Source organism: Sorex araneus, chromosome 3 (assembly GCF_027595985.1).
Source record: "Sorex araneus isolate mSorAra2 chromosome 3, mSorAra2.pri, whole genome shotgun sequence".
NCBI lineage: Eukaryota > Metazoa > Chordata > Mammalia > Eulipotyphla > Soricidae > Sorex > Sorex araneus.
Window position 1 is genome coordinate 161,238,856 of NC_073304.1, and position 17,807 is coordinate 161,256,662.

At 43.0% G+C, this 17,807-nt stretch overlaps 1 protein-coding gene across 1 annotated transcript in view; it reads right to left on the minus strand.

Annotated features, from left to right (window-relative positions):
- The window catches only part of EXPH5 (exophilin 5), an 85,327-nt gene extending 76,220 nt beyond the window's left edge, over positions 1 to 9,107 (minus strand). The window contains exon 1 of the mRNA XM_004614142.2: positions 8,935 to 9,107. Coding sequence (XP_004614199.2) covers positions 8,935 to 9,053 — 119 coding nt within the window. The 5' untranslated portion in view covers positions 9,054 to 9,107. The remainder of the gene's footprint in view (positions 1 to 8,934) is intronic.
- Between the last annotated feature and the right edge of the window lie 8,700 nt (positions 9,108 to 17,807).

Genomic DNA, 17,807 nt, shown 5'->3' on the forward strand with positions numbered 1-17,807 from the left:
GCTCAGGGCCTCCAGTGCAGAAATTACCCGCGTCACCTGGTGCCAAGGAAGCCTTCAGGGATTCACCCAGTCATGTTCAGGGTGCTGGGGGTTAAATCTGGGTTGGCCACAATCAATGCCATAGCCCTTGTACTTAACTCCTGCTTTATCTCTCTGACCCTGAAAATCTCTCTTGTATATGGACTTCAAAAATATTTTTTTTCACTCTGTAGATTATCTTTATTTAGCTGAACTGTATCTTTCCAGAGCAAAAAAAAATGTTCAATTTGAAACCAATATTCTATTTTATTATTTTTGGGAGTCTCTTGCCCGCATGCCTGGCTATCTTCCCCAGGGCCCCTGGGAGTGATGGGCTCCAGCTTCCCTCCTTACCCCGAGCAGAGCTCCCGGCGGCCGAGGACCACAGGAGCCTGGCTACAGCCATGCTCGAGGCCCCTCTCCACACGTTCGGATGGGTCTCACGCATGAAGGTACCAGCAGAGGAACCCAGGTGTGTGTAATCCCATCAACGACCAACATCCAGAGACTTAAAAGCGAGCTCTCAAAAGAGAGTGATGCAGAGCGTCTCTTGCCCGCACGCCTGGCTGTCTTCCCTGGGGCCCCTCAGAGGGGATGGGCTCCAGCTTACCTCCCCACCCCGAGCGGGGCTCCTGGCGGCCGAGGACCGCTGGAGCCTGCTACAGCCATGCAGGCCCCTCTCCGCACATTCGGACGGGCCTCGAGCATGGGGGTGCTGGCGGGGGAACCCAGGTGTGTGTGGTCCCATCGGTGGCCAGCATCCAGAAACTTGAAGGCGGGCTCCCAGAAGCAATATCTTGTAGCCTACTTCTCCCTCTGGGAGAAACTGGCAAGTTTCTGAGAGTTTCCTGCCTACGTGGGATAGCCATGCAAGCTTCCCATGGTGTATTCATATGCTAAATCCAGTAACAAGCTGGATCCCATTCCCCTGACCCTGAAAGAGCCTCCAGTGCGACATCATTGGGAGGGCCAAGTGGAGAGACACTTCTAAGATCTCAGGGAAAGGACGAATGGAGAGGTTACTGAGCCTGCTTGAGAAATCAATGATTAACGGGATTTTGTGATTGTGATAGTGATTATTTTAGGGAGTCTTGTTACTCCCAAGCAATGCCTAAAGGACCTGGACTTCTCGAGTGATACTCAGCCAATACTCTGACTGGTCATGGGTATTACTTGTACCCAGCAGTGCTGTGGGTTATTGCTTGAGCCCAGCAGAGCTCAGGGGAATATGTAATGCCAGAAATCAAACTTGGTTCCCAACCCTCCCAACCATATGCAAGAAATGTGCTCCTGAATCCTGAGATAGAAGGAAGGAGTGAAGACGGAAAGAAGCGAGGAAGGGAAGAAGGGAGAATAGGAGGGAAGAAGGGAAGTTGAAGAATGGGGGAAAACTCAGGTACTTTGGTGGAGGCTGTGCTCAGGTTCAATTTGAAACCGATTGTTCCTTCCTAGTTCTATGCTCAGGGATCAGTGCTGGTGGTACCCAGGGGATCATACGTGATCTTAGGGACTGAACAAGGGTGAACTGTTTGCAAGCTAAGTGCCTTAACCTCTGTACTATTTCTATGGCCCCAACTCACAAATACTTTTGATATTTTGGAGAAGAGGAAAGAACACCCTAAGAACACCCTAGGGCCTAAGAACACCCAATTGTTCTTAGGCCTTGATCCTGGTCCTGTGCTCAGGGGTCACCCCTGGCGATTCTTGGGAAACATATGGGGTGCTTGGAATCAAACCTGGGTTAGCTGTATGCAAGGCAAATCTCTATCTGCTGTACTCTTTCTCCGGCCCCTATTTCTGAAGTTAAAAGAACATTTTTTCCACAGGGGCCACACTGGCAGCGCTCAGGATTATGAGTCCTTCCTGCTAAAGCTCAGCCTTGGACAGACTAGTAGTGCTCGGGAGTTACCAAGATCAGACTTAATGGTGTTGGGGGTAAGGTAGTGGGTGCTGGAGGTGGGCTCTGCAGCCCCAGGAAAACTCAGGGCCTCACACTTGGGTTATCACCTCGACCCTTCATTTCTTTATTATCAAGGGGAAAAGTCATCATTTTAAAAATAATCTATGATGCAACTGTTAGAAGAGATGAAATCATAAAATTTGCATATAAATGGATGGACATGGAGAGTATCATGCTAAGCGAAATTAATCAGAAGGAGAGGGACAGACATAGAATGACTGCACTCATTTGTGGGATATAAAGTAGCATAATATGAGACTAACACCTAAAGACAGTAGAGATAAGGGCCAGGAGAATCAAGCCATGGTTTGGAAGTCGGCCCCACATGCTGGGGGCAAAGGCAGTTGGAGAAGGAACTACTAAGAAAATGATGACTGGAGGGATCACTCCGGGTGGATCCAATAAAACTTATTAAAAAATTTTAAAAATCTATGAAAATTGTGAGAAATAAAATAACAAACACTTTAACATTTTAGAGAGTTATAATCCCTTTAAATGGCATGCCTAAGAGGTCACTGCCCTAATAATGTGAAGTGCATTCTAACAAATTCCATCTATGCAGCTGGAGCAGGAACTTCTGAGCAATGCTCAGGAGATGGAGGGGCTGCCAGTCCTGGGAGCACTCAGCCAGCCAGGATGGGTGACTCCATGAACGAGCCCACAATTTCATTATATAAATGTGTACTGCATCTTTAAGTATCTATCAATGGACATTTCAGCTGTTTCCACATCTTAGCTATAGCAAATAAGGCTGCAGTCTCATTACAGTAACTTTTTGTGTAAATGTTTTCAGATTCATCAGTTAGATAAACTGATGAATTTATTAAATATAAATAAATATAAATAAACTAATTAATTTATTGAATTTATAAAAAAGATAAACTTTTTAAAAGTTGGCTGGATCATATTATAGCTGTCTTTAGCTTCTTAAGGAAGTTCCATAGCATTTTCCAAAATGGTTACACCAATTTACATTCTCAGAGAATGTACATTAAAAAAAAATCTAAGTCATCAAGTCATGAGAATCAAATGAGAGGAAACCCATAAAGCCCAGAGCACAGGAGCAGGGAGATGGCTCAAAGGGCTGGAGCACACGCACACGCATTGCATGTGGGAGATCTGAGTTTGATTCCCAGCATAGCACCACTGAGAACCAAGAATTAGCTCTTCTGGTCATCGTCATTACTAGTGTTTGAAAATACCTGTTTTAGCTATGGAGGGATAGCTTGACAGGCTGAGCACACTGCAAGCCAGCCTTGTAAGGCGCAGGCCAGGTTTGATCTCGGGCACAGCAGGGTGCCCCAGAGCACCACTGAGCAATCTCTGAGCAAAAAGCCAAGGAGTAGTTCCTGAGGTCTGTTAGGTGTGGTTCAAAATCAACCAACCAACCAAACAAAAACTTTAAAAAACAATTTTATCACCTAAAAGGAGAGAGAGAGTAAAAGGAAATGTGACTGTCACAGAGGCAGGTGGGTGGGAGTGTGAGTGGGGAGGGGGTGGGATGGGGGTGGCGGAAGGGATACTGAGAACATTGGTGGGGGAGAATGGGCACCGGTGAGGGGATGGGTACTTGATCATTGTATGACTGAAATGTAATTATAAAGGTTTGCAAGGCAAATGCTTTACCTGCGGTGCTATCTCTCTGGCCTCCTGTGTGTTTTTAAACTTTTGAAGTTTTTTGAATTGGTTTGTTTGTATCCCCAGTTTAATTTGATAAAACCATATATATATATGTATATATATATATATATATACATATATGTAGCACAGCAGGTAGGGCATTTGCCTTGCACCTGAGTTCAATGCCCTGCATGACATATGGGTCCTTTGAGCCCCACCAGGAGTGAGCTCTGAGCACAGAGTCAGGAGGAAGCCCTGAGCACAGCTGGTTGTGACTAAAATAACAAACAGTCTGCTTTCCAACATTGGTGCAAGAAAGCATGCTAGAGAATAGTTCTGCATGCAATGTCCGTGACCCACAGAAATAACCAGACGGGAGAAAGTGTATGAAGGAAAAATGTCCCTCACTTGCATAGAAGGAAGTAAACTGGATGTTGTTGGATCACTTTAGAGATCCATGATACTAATACTGAAACTTGAATCTAAACATTCAAGATAAGAGATCACTTTTGTGACTTCCGGGCACTTCTCATAGTCCCTCCCCCAGGGGTAAAGGGCTTCTAAGGGCAAGTTACATCTATGTGAGCACTTCATTTGGTGGTTTCAACACCAACCCAAACCTGCACAGATTGAAGCCATTTGGGGCAGACTGTTTTATGCTCTGTGTTCTCAGGGCCAACACCGTGCCCAAGACATAGCTTAATAAAGTATCTAGTGTTTCCTGAAAGGCTCTCTGAGGTCTAGTTCACAGGCCAGGAGAGGAGAGGGCAGGCAGAGAGCCCAGTGGAGAAGACTCGTGTAACTGGCTTCTAATCTCTGCAGAACTCTGCAGCGAAGTCCCCAGCTGCCAACTACTTCACCACTCAGATATATGCAGTCTCCTTCAGGACCGAGCCAAGCTCAAGGGCATTTGAGACAATCAATCACAATAACTCAGTTCTGGGAAACCCTCCTGGGCTGCACTCTTGACACCAAGTCAAAGACAAGCTAAACCTTGACGTGCTATTTTTCAACTGAATTATGCTAGGAATTGTAATGCCAGATACTTTATATATTTCTTTATTTGTGATGAGAAAAATGAACATTTTAAATTTATTGATACCTCTTCTGCAAGATGACTAGTTTATATAATCTCTTGGTATTTTTATATTTCAATTATATTTATGAGAAGAGGGAGGGGTAGGAGGATCAGAGGGTAGGAAGTCACCAATGGGTGTTTTTTCAAAGATATGTCAACGGTAAGACACTTTTAGATTGTATGTTATATAAAGCCCAACGGTAAGACACTTTTTAGATTGTATGTTATATAAAGCCCATAATACATACTACATATTTTTCCCCTGGGTTTTGGGCCATACCTCACCATGTGCACTGCCATGTGTGGCCCAAATAACAATAATAAGAAGTTATTGGGGTATGAAAACCAGTCATACAGAATGATAGCACAATAAATGTTGGAGTGCCCATTTCTCCTCCTCCTCCTCCTAAAGTTGATAAGTCTCCTAGAACTGGATAAGTGATCAGGTCAAGGTTAAACCATATATTTATAGGTCATAGTGCTCATCAGTAGGATCTCATTCTATTTACAATGTCCCCAAATATTTCAACTCTATTCATTTCACCCTCTCACTGGACTTGCTTTTCATCATTTAAAATTTCTTTCAAAAGTTTTAATGCAACACGGTATGTCAAGGTTACTTTCATTTTTAAAAATTACTTCAAAAATAGACATTTTTCCCACATGATTTGGTTATTGTTAATGTATCTGCTAGTGTGAATCATTTATTTCTATCTTTTCCCTATATACCAATTTGCATCTTGTTGTTTCTCTTAAAAATTTGAATAGGTACCTTATATATTACAAGCACTATTTTATCTAATGCAAATATTTTCCTAGTAAGCTTAAGCCAGAGACGGAAGATCAGGGGAAAGTTCGGTGTTCAGAAGCCTTCCTGTGGGCGGGGCTATTGTCTCTTTCCTAATGAACTCAGTTACTCTTGGACTTTTTTATCCATCTCAGGACAGATCTTGGTCTGTATGGCATTACACTTCTCCATCTCTAACTCTAGGAAATTTCTCCTTAGTTGTCATAGATATACCTGAACATACTAGTTGTCTCCCACCCAGCTAACTTTCCAGACTCTTCCATGAGATCCTTTACTATCCTAGCCAAGAGAGTTTGAAACCATGTCTCAACCTAGGCAAAAGGAACTCCAAGAGTTTCTCAGACAAGCTGATAGTACTATCTCCCAAATTATGCTCTGAAATGTGTCATGTGTTCTGATTGTATATTTGGAAAATATTATGATCTGGAAAATATGATCACAGGAATAATCAAGAAAATAAGCAGAAAACACAGCCAAGTTGACATGCTACTGCAGGCCTTTCTGCAAGCCCATATTTGCTACTAAAGCCAGAACAGGCTCAGAAAACAGAATCATCTACGCAGTGAACCACCCAGTGAAGCGTATTTGGTTGTAGGTCCAAGAATTGGCCAAGAGAAGAAAAATAGCAGAAATAATTGTCATGAGTATTTGGCCAAGGTGTCTACTTATTTTTATTTTCTAATGGTGATGTTTTCATTTTTGAGTATCAACTTTTAGTTGCTTGAAAGTTACGATGTTGTTTATATTTTATCACTGTGGTTTTTTTCTGTGAATGATTCCTTTAGAATATGAATATCATATAAATCAGAAAACGTGTTTAAGCTTTCTTTCAAAGGCCTCACCCAGTGACCTTTGCCCTTTATGTGTAGAACCTGTTCCATGTAAAGTCAGTAGCAGTGGGAATCATAAATTGCTGTACACATACACACACACATCCGGTTAAATAAAAACGTCAAATTTTCTTGCACAAAACAAATTAAAATATAGTAGTATTTTTAAGACTATGTATAGTTCATGAACAGCTAAGTTGATCTTAAGTGGAAACTTCCTCCGGTTTTTTTCTGTAGCACTGTAGCACTGTCCTCCCGTTGTTCATTGATTTGCTTGAGCAGGTACCAGTAACATCTCCATTGGGAGACTTGTTACTGTTTCTTTTTGTGGGGGGGGGGCAAATCGAATATGCCATGGGTAGCTTGCCAGGCTGTGCCATGTGGGCAGGATACTCTCAGTAGTTTGCCGGGCTCTCCGAGAGGGACAGAGGAATCGAACCTGCATGCAAGGCAGACGCCCTATGCGCTTTGTTCACTTTTTATTTTTATTTACTTATTTATTTATTTTTGCTTTTTGGGTCACATCTCCAAGCCTGCTAGAATTGGGACTGGGCTTTGTGGCTGCACGACATCATGTAGCTTAGTTCTCCCTCTCGGAGAACATGGCAAGCTACCGAGAGTTTCCTGCCCACATGGGAGAGCCTGACAAACTCCTTGTGGTGTATTCATATGCCAAAACCAGTAACAATGATGGGTCTCATTTTCCTGACCCTGAAAGAGCCTCCAATGCGGCACCCTTGGGAAGGATGAGAAAAGAGAGGCTGCTAAAATCTCAGGGCTAGAATGAATGGAGACGTTACTGAGACCGCTCGAGAAAATTGACGATCAATGGGATGATGATGGGTCACACCCAGAATGCTCAGGATTACTCCTGGCTCCGCACTCAGGAATTACTCCTGGTGGTGCTTGGGGGACCATATGGGATGCCGGGGATCGAACCCAGGCCGGCTGCATGCAAGGCAAATGCTCTACCCGCTGTACTATCACTCCAGCCCCCTTTGTCACTTTTTAATATGTCCCTTCAATACATACAGGCACATATAGGCTTCATCCTCCCGAGAGACAACAAACACTGCCAATAACCTCAGAGAGAGCAACTAGAGTTGCTTAGTCCCTTTGGAATATGTGGTGAAGCCAAATCCCACGCAACACTCAAGAGTTCCTTGCCAAGATTGGGTGTGACTCTGTATAGTATGTGTGTTTGTGTGGGTACATGCATGTGGGGGTGTGGGAACATGGACACTATGTTCTCAGGAAGGCACACTTTTACGCTGCTTGAGGGAAGACCAGAGCCCGTTTTTCCTAAAGGCAGAGTGTGATGGTATAAAACACACATCTTCAAACTTCCTTCCGTGCGAAGAGTAAAGACAGAGCTTTGGATCTAGTGTGTTCTAATAGCTTCAATAAAGACCTACCTCAGTTTCTCTGTGTGAATAGTATCTTTAGAAGGACTTTGGAGGGTAGGAGGGTTAGCAGGGTATGTGGAAAGAGATAGAAATCTAGAATTTACATCTCCAAGAATTCTCTCCCACAGTCTGCTGGAGGCCTTGGATCATCTACCTCAAGATTGACGGGTCCCTTTAATTTGTTTCAGATCTAATCCCACATGTCTCCAGAAGAAAAACTGGTTAATTTACACCCCAGGTAATTATCTCTTGCCATCAGTTCTCAAAAACTAATCCCTCATCCACGACACTGCACAGTAAGGGCAAGGGTAAAATTTAAAGCTAACTCTTCCCTACGGCTGCCCACCAAGGAGCCTCCCCTCATTCTAAGCTGCGCTGTGTGTCCCATTCTCACTCTGCAAGTTTGGGCCACAGGACTTGACAAATTCCTAGGATTATAGCACTAGTCTTGGGGAACCACTTTGCTGTAGGGATCAGCTCTCTGAGGTGTCACTGAGTCCTGGGAGATGAAGTGGGGGCCACTCAGTGGGCATGTGATAGCACATGGGTGAACAAGGGCTCTGACTCACTCCAGTGACTTTGGCCCATTCCAAAGACCCCCTTACACACACAGAATCACATGCATTCGCATACTCATGCATGCACACATTCATACTACATACATAGCAGAGCACACACACAGTCACATGCACTCACACACAAGCACAAGCCACAACATCCATCCACATTCACACTACACACAACTCACATACACTCACATTCACACTATATGCAGAGTCACAGGCAGTCACACACACATAGTCACACCCGCGCATACATTCACACATATATGCAACCTATTCAGCACGCACACACACACACAAACACACACACACACACACACACACACACACATACACACACCCCTCTCAGCGCACATTGCTGCCCACGTGTCTCAGCGGCCCGCGTGACCCCCGGAGAGGCACCTGCGGGCCAGACGCGCCCCACAACACGGGCTCGGAGCCTCGCGGGCCCGCGAGGTTAGGGTGCATGATGCCTTGGGGGAAGCGCACCAGTCAAGCACCCCAAGATCTCCAAGAACCGGCGTGCTTCCCGGGGAAGCACAGTCCGGAGGTCCAGGTGGAGGGGTCGCGGGGGGCGGGGGCGGGCGCAGGTGCCCGGGGAGGGGAGGACGCGGTGGTGGCCAGCGGCGCGGCACAGGCCCCGGGCCCTACCTGATCCGGTCCTTCTCCGCCCGCTGCAGCTCCTCGTTCCTCTCCAGCACCTGCAGAATCGTCCAGGCTTCGTCGTCATTTAAGAAGCTGAAATCAAACCCCTGAGGAACTTTCGTCATTTTCTCAGCCGGGAGGGGGCGGGGGCGCCCTCAAGCTTCTCGGCGCCTCGGGTTACCGAGGCATTGTCCCAGCCAGCGAAGACCAGTCGGAGGAACGGGAGCGCACAGCCGCGGCGAAGTCCGCCCCGCGCCGCTCGGGAAGCGCGCACCGACCGCGCGCAGTCGGACACCACCTTAGTGACAGGTCTTTGCCCCGCCGTCCAACCGGGACGCGGAAAGGGCCGCGGTGCGAGCGGAGGGCCAATCGCAGGCCCGAGGGGGCGTGTTCTTCCTCCCGCGTCCCGCCCCCTCCCCAGCCCCTACGGGACCAGTCGCGCCAACAATCCTACAACTCCGCGCCCGAGACGCGCCTAGGCTCAAGTGTGGGCTCCCGAGTATTTGCTTTGGCTGCTGCTGTTTGCTCTCAGAACTTGAGCTTGACTAGCAGAGGAATGGAAAGAGACTTATGACTAATCCTCCTTTTCAATAAAGAGCCCGTAGGAAACAGAATTACACTGAGAAGCTTTAAAACAGGCCCCAGACATCCTCATTGAAAGCCCTGGGTGGGCAAGAAGCTCACTTGAGCCTGGTAAGAAGCTCTTTGCCAAGCCTACCATCCCTCAGACTATTGCGTTGTCCCGCAAAAGTCGTTCTCAGTCTTTAGGAAGGAAACACCTGACACACACTCAACCCCTTTTTATGGCATTAGAGTATATAGTCCTGGGGCAAAGGGTAGTTAAATATCATCCCCTTGTAGTTTTCAGAAAGATTTGATAACCTCAATGAACAGTTTCAAAGTAGTAATACAGGTGCCACTTGCAGATATCTTAATACCTGATGATAGCAACATATATTCCTATGAAACCATAAAAATCGCTTTGCCTACAAAGCATTATTTATTCCATGATATTGTGGAAATGTTTATATATGTTCATATACATATATTAAGTGTTCTCTAACCTTAAACCAGTTGTTTATTCACTTTTAACAACACCAATAAAAGAAAAATCAGTTTGACAGATCAATCTGAGAGGATCAACTTATGGGCAGGTTTGTGAGGAATTCTGCCCCACTGGCCAAGTTTGTTACTTATGTAGTGATGGTTGCTAGTAGTAAGAATTTACCTTCACATCATCGTCTTTTTTCATGAAAAATAAACCAAATAAAGGTTTTCCTTCTGCAACAAAATTTAATGGTAAAAGTAGCTATTTTCATTTTTGCCACTGGGTCTTCTATTCAACTTGATCGTCATTCAAATAACTTTCCATACTGTCTATTTGTTATTTCTATAAATCAGGAGACAATTTAGTTTACCAATGGTGTATAACACACAGATTTAGAATCTCTGTGTTAATGATAGTGATTTTGGAATGCCCTTACTATGAGATTGATTTTTTTTACACATTAATGTATTCATTCAGCCAAATATATATATATATATGGGTTTTCAGTGTATGTGCTGCTGAAGTGAGCACATATGAGTTTTTTTTAATGCGGTACCTGTTAAATTTTAATCCTATTCTTGGTGAATCAATGTTTTAATTGCAATATGCACTATATAACATATTCAATATAATGGCATTGTAGACTGAAAAAGATAATCCCTATCTCTCAGAAACTTATCATACAGTGGAAAAGTAGTAAAACCAGATAGAGGACTACATATTAACAAAGAACATAGTGAGGTATAAATAAATTTGTATTAGAAGGGCTAGAGCAATAGTACAGCGGATAGGGCTTTTGCTTTGCACACAGACAACTCAGGTTTGATTCCCTACATCCCATATTGTCCCCCAGCACCACCAGGAGTAATTTCTGAGTGCAGAACCAGGAGTAACCACTATGCATAGCCAAGTGTGACCCACAAAGCAGAAAGAAAGAAAGAAAGAAAGAAAGAAAGAAAGAAAGAAAGAAAGAAAGAAAGAAAGAAAGAAAGAAAGAAAGAAAGAAAGAAAGAAAGAAAGAAAGAGAGAGAGAGAAAGAAAGAAATTTGTATTAGAACAATGTAAGAAGTTAGTTCCAAATGAGTGTATCAGAGGGAGGATACAGTATTTGAGCTGCAATAGAAAAAGTTAGAATTAGATTAGCCAGAGAAGAATCTCAGGGGTAGAATGCATGATTTACATGTGTGAGATTCTGGGCTTTATCCCTAGCACCTCTTCTTCCCAAAAAGATCATATTTGAATGGGTAGAAATGGAGGGGGTGTAATGAAGTGCATGAGTCTGTTCTAGGTAAGGGGCAGGGTGCACTGAATAGCAGGATACAGAAAAAGTCTGATTATCCCTCAACTTCTGAGTGAGACCCAACAGAGAAGAACTTGGAAGATTGAGGGACTTACTCAGGAATGTTTAAGTGCTTTGAATTCAATGAAAAAGAGATTGGAGATCTCTCTAGGGTGCGTTTGTGGAACCTCTGAAGGATAAATAGACCGAGCCCTGGCTATGAATGCCATGCTAAGGAATCTAGACTTAATTGTGTAAACAATGAGGAGTCAACACGGATTTGGAGGATGACAATCATACACTGAAACTGAACTTGGAGAAGTTGATTCTGGTAGCTGGAAACAAGGAAGAGCCATAGGAGGGTGGTGTCAAGGGCACCATTGTATTAGGATGTTGTCACAAAAGAAGGGAGGGAAGGCCTGAACCAATGAAGTAGAAGTGGGGATAGAAATTGGGTGGAGCCCAGGACAGTGTCTAAAGTGGATAGTAAGCTAGCCATTGAGGGTTAGGGAAAAGGAAATCATGAAGTTTATTCAAGGTGTCAAGATAAATGTGTAAAACAAGTAAACAGTATTTAATGATGGGGGTGGGGGGAAAGCTTTATAAGAAACAGAAGGTTCAGTTTTATATAAATGGAGTTTAAGTTTACATTTAAGGAGTCTGCTATTCTTAAATCTATTCACATGGAGATCATCAGCAAGAAGGAGAAATGTGAGAATGGGAAGAATGAAAGTTCATGTATGTGGTGCCAGAGATTAAAACTAGGTCTCACACATATAAGAAACACACCCTAACCACTGAACTAGACTCACAACCTATAGCATGAAAATTTTTGAAACAGGGATGAGTAATAGATTTGGAAGTCATTTGCTCAAAGCTGATTGCCAAATTCTTAAAACTAAGTCAGTTGATCTGAGCGTAATTTAGTGTAGAAGCTGGCTTCAGAACCTTGAATGGCCAGTCAAATCAACATGGGCACTGAGGCATGTATCTGTTATGGGTTGTGACACAATTAGGGTGTGGATTGAGAGATTTTTATATTGAGAAATTAGCACGGTATTGGGGCAACATTGCCCTAGATCTCATACATGAGAGATTGTGGAAAGCTATTAACTTAGAACTTTTAATGTAAAAAAATAATTCTCAAAGGGATTTTATTTAAACTTTTTTTTGGCTTTTTGGCTCACACCCGGCGATGCACAGGGGTTACTCCTGGCTCTGCACTCATGAATTACTCCTAGCGGTGCTCAGGGGACCATATGGGATGCTGAGAATCGAACCTGGGTCTGCCGTGTGCAAGGCAAATGCCCTACCCGCTGTGCTCTTGATCCAGCCCCTATTCAAACTATTTTTAAACCATAGTATCTGGTAATCCTGCAATGTCCAGACTAGATTCTCAATTAAACTTATTGTTTTTTGTATCTGTACTGGAGCAATAGCACAGTGGGTAGGGCGTTTGCCTTGCACTCGGCCGACCAGAGTTCAATTTCTCCGTCCCTCTCAGAGAGCCCAGCGAGCTACCGAGAATATCCTGCCCACACAGCAGAGCCTGGCAAGCTACCCGTGGCATATTCGATATGCCAAAGACAGTAACAAGTCTCACAATGGAGACATTATTGGTGCCAGCTCGAGCAAATTGATGAACAACGGGACGACAGTGTGACAGTTTTTTGTATCTGGATACGCTACAACCTTTAGAAATTTCCTGTTTTCTGGTCTGTTGGCTAAATACCCAGATGTCTAAGTTCCTTCTTCCCTGAAAATTTATCTACCCAGCCAAGAAAAATGCTGACAACATTACTAATTCAATGTCTGAGCTATTAGGGTACATTTGGGTGGTGGGTTTTAATTAATCAAGGAAATGCAAGAGTGCTTGAATGTAAGATGTTGGTAACTGGCCTTTATTCGATAAACCAGAGATGTGAAACTCTGGGAAGAGAGTGTTGTTGCCCCAGGGAGTTGGCACAATTGTGAGTTTTTGTTTTGTTTTTCAGTTTTCACTCTTCTGCTTAGTGGATAGCTTTGCAATCTAGACAGTAATCTCTCTCTTTTGCTTCCCTTGAGGTTTCAATGCTGGAACCACATTAATGGAAATACAATTCCTTGAAGAGCAGTAGCTTAAACTCTCTGGTAGGACTTTTGTTTTTGTTTTCTCTTCTTTTTTGAGCAATGAATAGTCAAATTTATTGGGCTCAGACTAGGTGTTTTTTGTTTTCTTATAAAAACAAGAATAACAATAGAACCAACCTTATAAGAGTCTTGTAAAAACTCACTAGATGCTGCTCAGTAAGTGGTACCTATTAATAAAAAAATCACTTAAACACAAAGCAGCCTACAATCTTTACAGAGTAACATCTCCTCTGACTTCATGAGGACTGCTATTGATTGACATTTGGAGGAAACTGCAAAATAAAGCAAAGGAGTCAAACAGATGGAGATGAAAATAGCAGCATTACTATTTTCAAATTAGTGGGGGAAATGTTAGCCTAGTTCTGCAACTGAGTGGGTTCACTGGTGCCATGCCGACCAAATCTAGGGCAGAGTACTAGGGGGTTCTGGGGTCTGGGGCATAGAGATTATTGATAATAGGGAGATTGGAGGGAAAATCCCATCAGAGGCATCGTGCTTTCTATTCCATTTATGCCACCTAGTCAAAAAGTGGTGGGTCAAGCACCATTGTCTTTAATCCTCCATCAGATAACCGGACTGCTCCATCTCAGCTGAGGGGTATAAGCATCAGGGGGAGAAGCTGGGAGTTACTAGGATTTTCCCTCAGAGAAAAGTAAGGTTTGTTGGGAGCAAAGCGTTGGGCTAGAAAGAATAAGAAAACAGTCAGAACAAGCAGAAAAACAGGGACCGGATGGTCAGAACTGATGGGTGCCAGCAGACATAGACCACCACTGAGGCCAGAGTCCTATATTTGATCTGGCTCTGCTTGACTTCTGATATGAAGAAATAAGCCCTTGCGGAAAATCCACAATAAAGATGTTTGTCCTGATATGCAGAGACCTGGGGCTATACAAGAGTTCAGCTTAGTTGGTTAAGTGGTTAAGTAATTTTCGATGAATTCTGCTCCCCTCTATGTCTCCAGGTTCAAAGCAATCAATACTGAAGGACAGTTGGGGAAGTCCATGAGGCTGTTTGCCTCTGACCTCACCCTTTTCTCCTATTCTATCTTGTTTCTTAATCCTCCACGGTGCTCCTGCTTAGACCCTGTTTAGCAAGAAACAAGCTAGCTATCCACAGGCAATGATGCTGGTTGTTCCCACTAATGGTTATTATATAATAAGAGAAGAATACTGTCACTGACATTCTGTTGTTCATTGATTTGCTTGAGTGGGCACCAGTAACGTCTCCATTTGAGACTTGTTTTTACTGTTTTTGGCATATTGAATAGCCACGGGTAGTTTGACAGGCTCTGCTGTGTGGGAGAGATACTTACAGTAGCTTACCAGGCTCTTCGAAAGGGGTGGCGGAATCGAAACTGGGTTGGCCACGTGCAAGGCAAATACTCTACTACTGTGCTATTGCTCCAGTCCAAGAGAAGAATACATTTTAAAATTTTTAATTATGTTTAGTGACAGATTTTGGAGTCGGGGGGGGGGGAATGGGAGGGAGATTTCCTAAGCAATGCTCTGGCGACCGAGTGGTCACTTCCCAAGATACTCTGCCTGTGTGGGTCTGATAATTTAGTTCTGAGGCAGGTGATCCAATGCTGAGGACCACCAAGACCGAACCTGGCAGTGCTATCAGGAGAGTGAGGTGTCATACAGTTCTGGGGATCTGGCTTGAGCCCTTGAGCATGCAAGGCCTGGGCTTCACTTTTTTCAACTATCTCTTTGGTACAGGTGATAGATACTAACGTGACTTACTGCTGTGAATGTTTCACAATAAGACATGCCTTCAAATAACATCATTTGTTCAACTTTTGGGGGTTGTGACATTGATAAGAAAAAAATTTCTGGTCAACATTAAAGAAAATGACATTTTTAAGGGCCTATTTTTAATATGTTGTTTTGCATAAAATTGCCATTTTCAAGAACCTGTTGACAATATTCAGTGAGGACTTACTCTATAGATAGATATGAAAACATGCTACAGCATGTATTGGTAGACAGGGAACCAATATAATGTCACATGTCCATTATTACCCCAATTCAAAATAGTAAGTATACAAATAAAAAAAATCTATTCTTTGTGATCTAAACACTATTTTTTTCTATTTTTATTTATAGCTTAGATAGCGCCCCCTTTCTTACATGCAATATTGAATTAAATAATTTTCTATAAATTCCTTGACACAGCTAGAGCTGTCCCAGATAATGAGCAACACGGATCTCTGAGTAACAGGAGCATTACCCAAGACTCATGAAAACAGTGATGCTTAAATAACTCACTGAGCCCTGGTGTGGCAGGTAGTATTGGCGTTTCCTTTGAAATCCAAAGCTTCCGATGAGACAAGGCAACCAAAGCCTCATCTTCCGAGTCAGAATCCACTCAATATGGAGTTTATATTTCACAATCTATCTGACAAAACCCAAAAGAACCCTGACCAACTAAGGAGCTAAGTAACACAAACATTTTTTTTCAGCCAAGTCATTTCTGATCCCTCTCCACATACACCTGAAAGATGGATGGAGGGAAGAAGCAGTGAATGCTGAGATTTGCACAAAGACGTAAGTCTCTTTCCAATGCCTTCTAAGGCAGATATTTCCCAAGGTATGTGTGCCTCTACTGTCTTCTTGCTTGCAACCCCTGAGAGAGCTAGGTCAGTAAGGAAGCACACAAACCAAAACACAGTGATTTTCCTAATGAAAATAGGGAGAATACTATAAAAAATACCCATAAATAAATTATAAAAGTACAGTGGGTGCCCGCCCACCCCAAGCAGAGCCCTGGCAGCTGAAGACCTCTGGAACCCTGCCACAGCCATGCTCAAGGTCACTCTCCACACACTCAGACCAGCCTCACGCATGAAAGAACCAGCAGAGGACCCCAGGTGTGCGGGACCCGGGGTTGAGATCTCCAAGCCTGCTTGAATCTAGACTGACCTCCACCCCCCAGATCCCCCATCTTCCAGTAACTAGGCAGTCACACCCACAAATTGCCCCTGGTGCCATGTAATTCCATCAAAGGCCAAGATTCAGAGACTACAAAACAAAGCTCTAGAAGTGTGCAGCCACAAACCTCTTATTGTCTGGTTCTCCCTCTCAGAGAACTCGGCAAGCTACCTAGAGTATCCTGCCTGCATGGCAGAGCCTGGCAAGCTCCTCGTGGCATATTTGATATGCCAAAAACAGTAACAATGATGAGTTTAATTCCCCTGACCCTGAAAGAGCCTCTAATGCTGCACTGTTGGGAAGGACAAGTAAAGAGAGGCTGCTAAAATCTCAGGGCTAGGACGAATGGAGATGTTACTGGCGCTCGCTCAAACAAATTGATGAACAATGGGATGACAGTGATGCAGTGATACATTGGGTGAACAAGCAGAATTTGCTTTGTAAATAAAAGAATATTTTAATATTAAGTAGTCTGTCTTATCAAGAATTTAAAAAAAGAATGCCAAATATATATATATATACATGTATATGTATATATAATTTTTTTACAAAACTCAAGATTTTTTGTTAGAACTAAACTGAATTAAATAATAATAATTTTTAAATCTCAATTTTAAGAATCATAAGGTTGTTCCCTTGGCATGGTTAAACAATACCTGTCTCTGATAATATCAATGTCAAAATTAATAGTGAATCAGTTAATATAAGAAATGTCAAAGATAATTATCTGTATCACCTCAGATTGTTTTGGTATCTCTAGGGGATAGATAAAATAAAGAAAGGGAAAATAATGAATGTACTCTCAAAAACAGAAAGAATTCACTGCAAGGGTTGTGGCTGACTAGTAGAGGATTTGCCTTTGAGAAAGAATGAAAAGAATTAACTTGATGAATATTGTTTCTTAGAAAACACTCGAGGAATTCCTCTCAAAATTATTAGAATCAAAAGAAAACTTATGTGTTAATATATAATATATTATATGTATATATGTCTGTGTGGTCAGTGATCTGATTCATTCAAAAAACACCATTCTAATGCTGGAAAATCTTTACACACTGTAAGTCACTGTTAAGATAAAATTGCTCCTGCTCTCAAAAACATTACCTTATAGTTGGCAGAGGGAAAAAATAAGTAATAAACCAGCATCAACTAAGGTGAATGGATTGGTTAAAGGCTCCAGAAGCCAGTGGCTCCAAAGAGAATCATCAGGAAAGTCTCTGCAAAGTGCTGTTTGAACTGAAACCTGAGAATAAGAAGCCAGGTATGTGAAGAAGTGGAAACCAAACATACAGGTGTTCTCAAAGTAGATGAAATATAATAAAATGTGGGTAAAAAAATAGACTTAGGTGCTACTTGCAAAATCTTTTGAACCTACATCACTGCATGCAAGAACGAATACCCTGGATTTCCTGGCTCAAGTAACATACCTGAGTGCTTACAGCCGTTTAGTACTTATTTAAACTGTTATGAGTGGTCCTATGCCAGGGGCTGG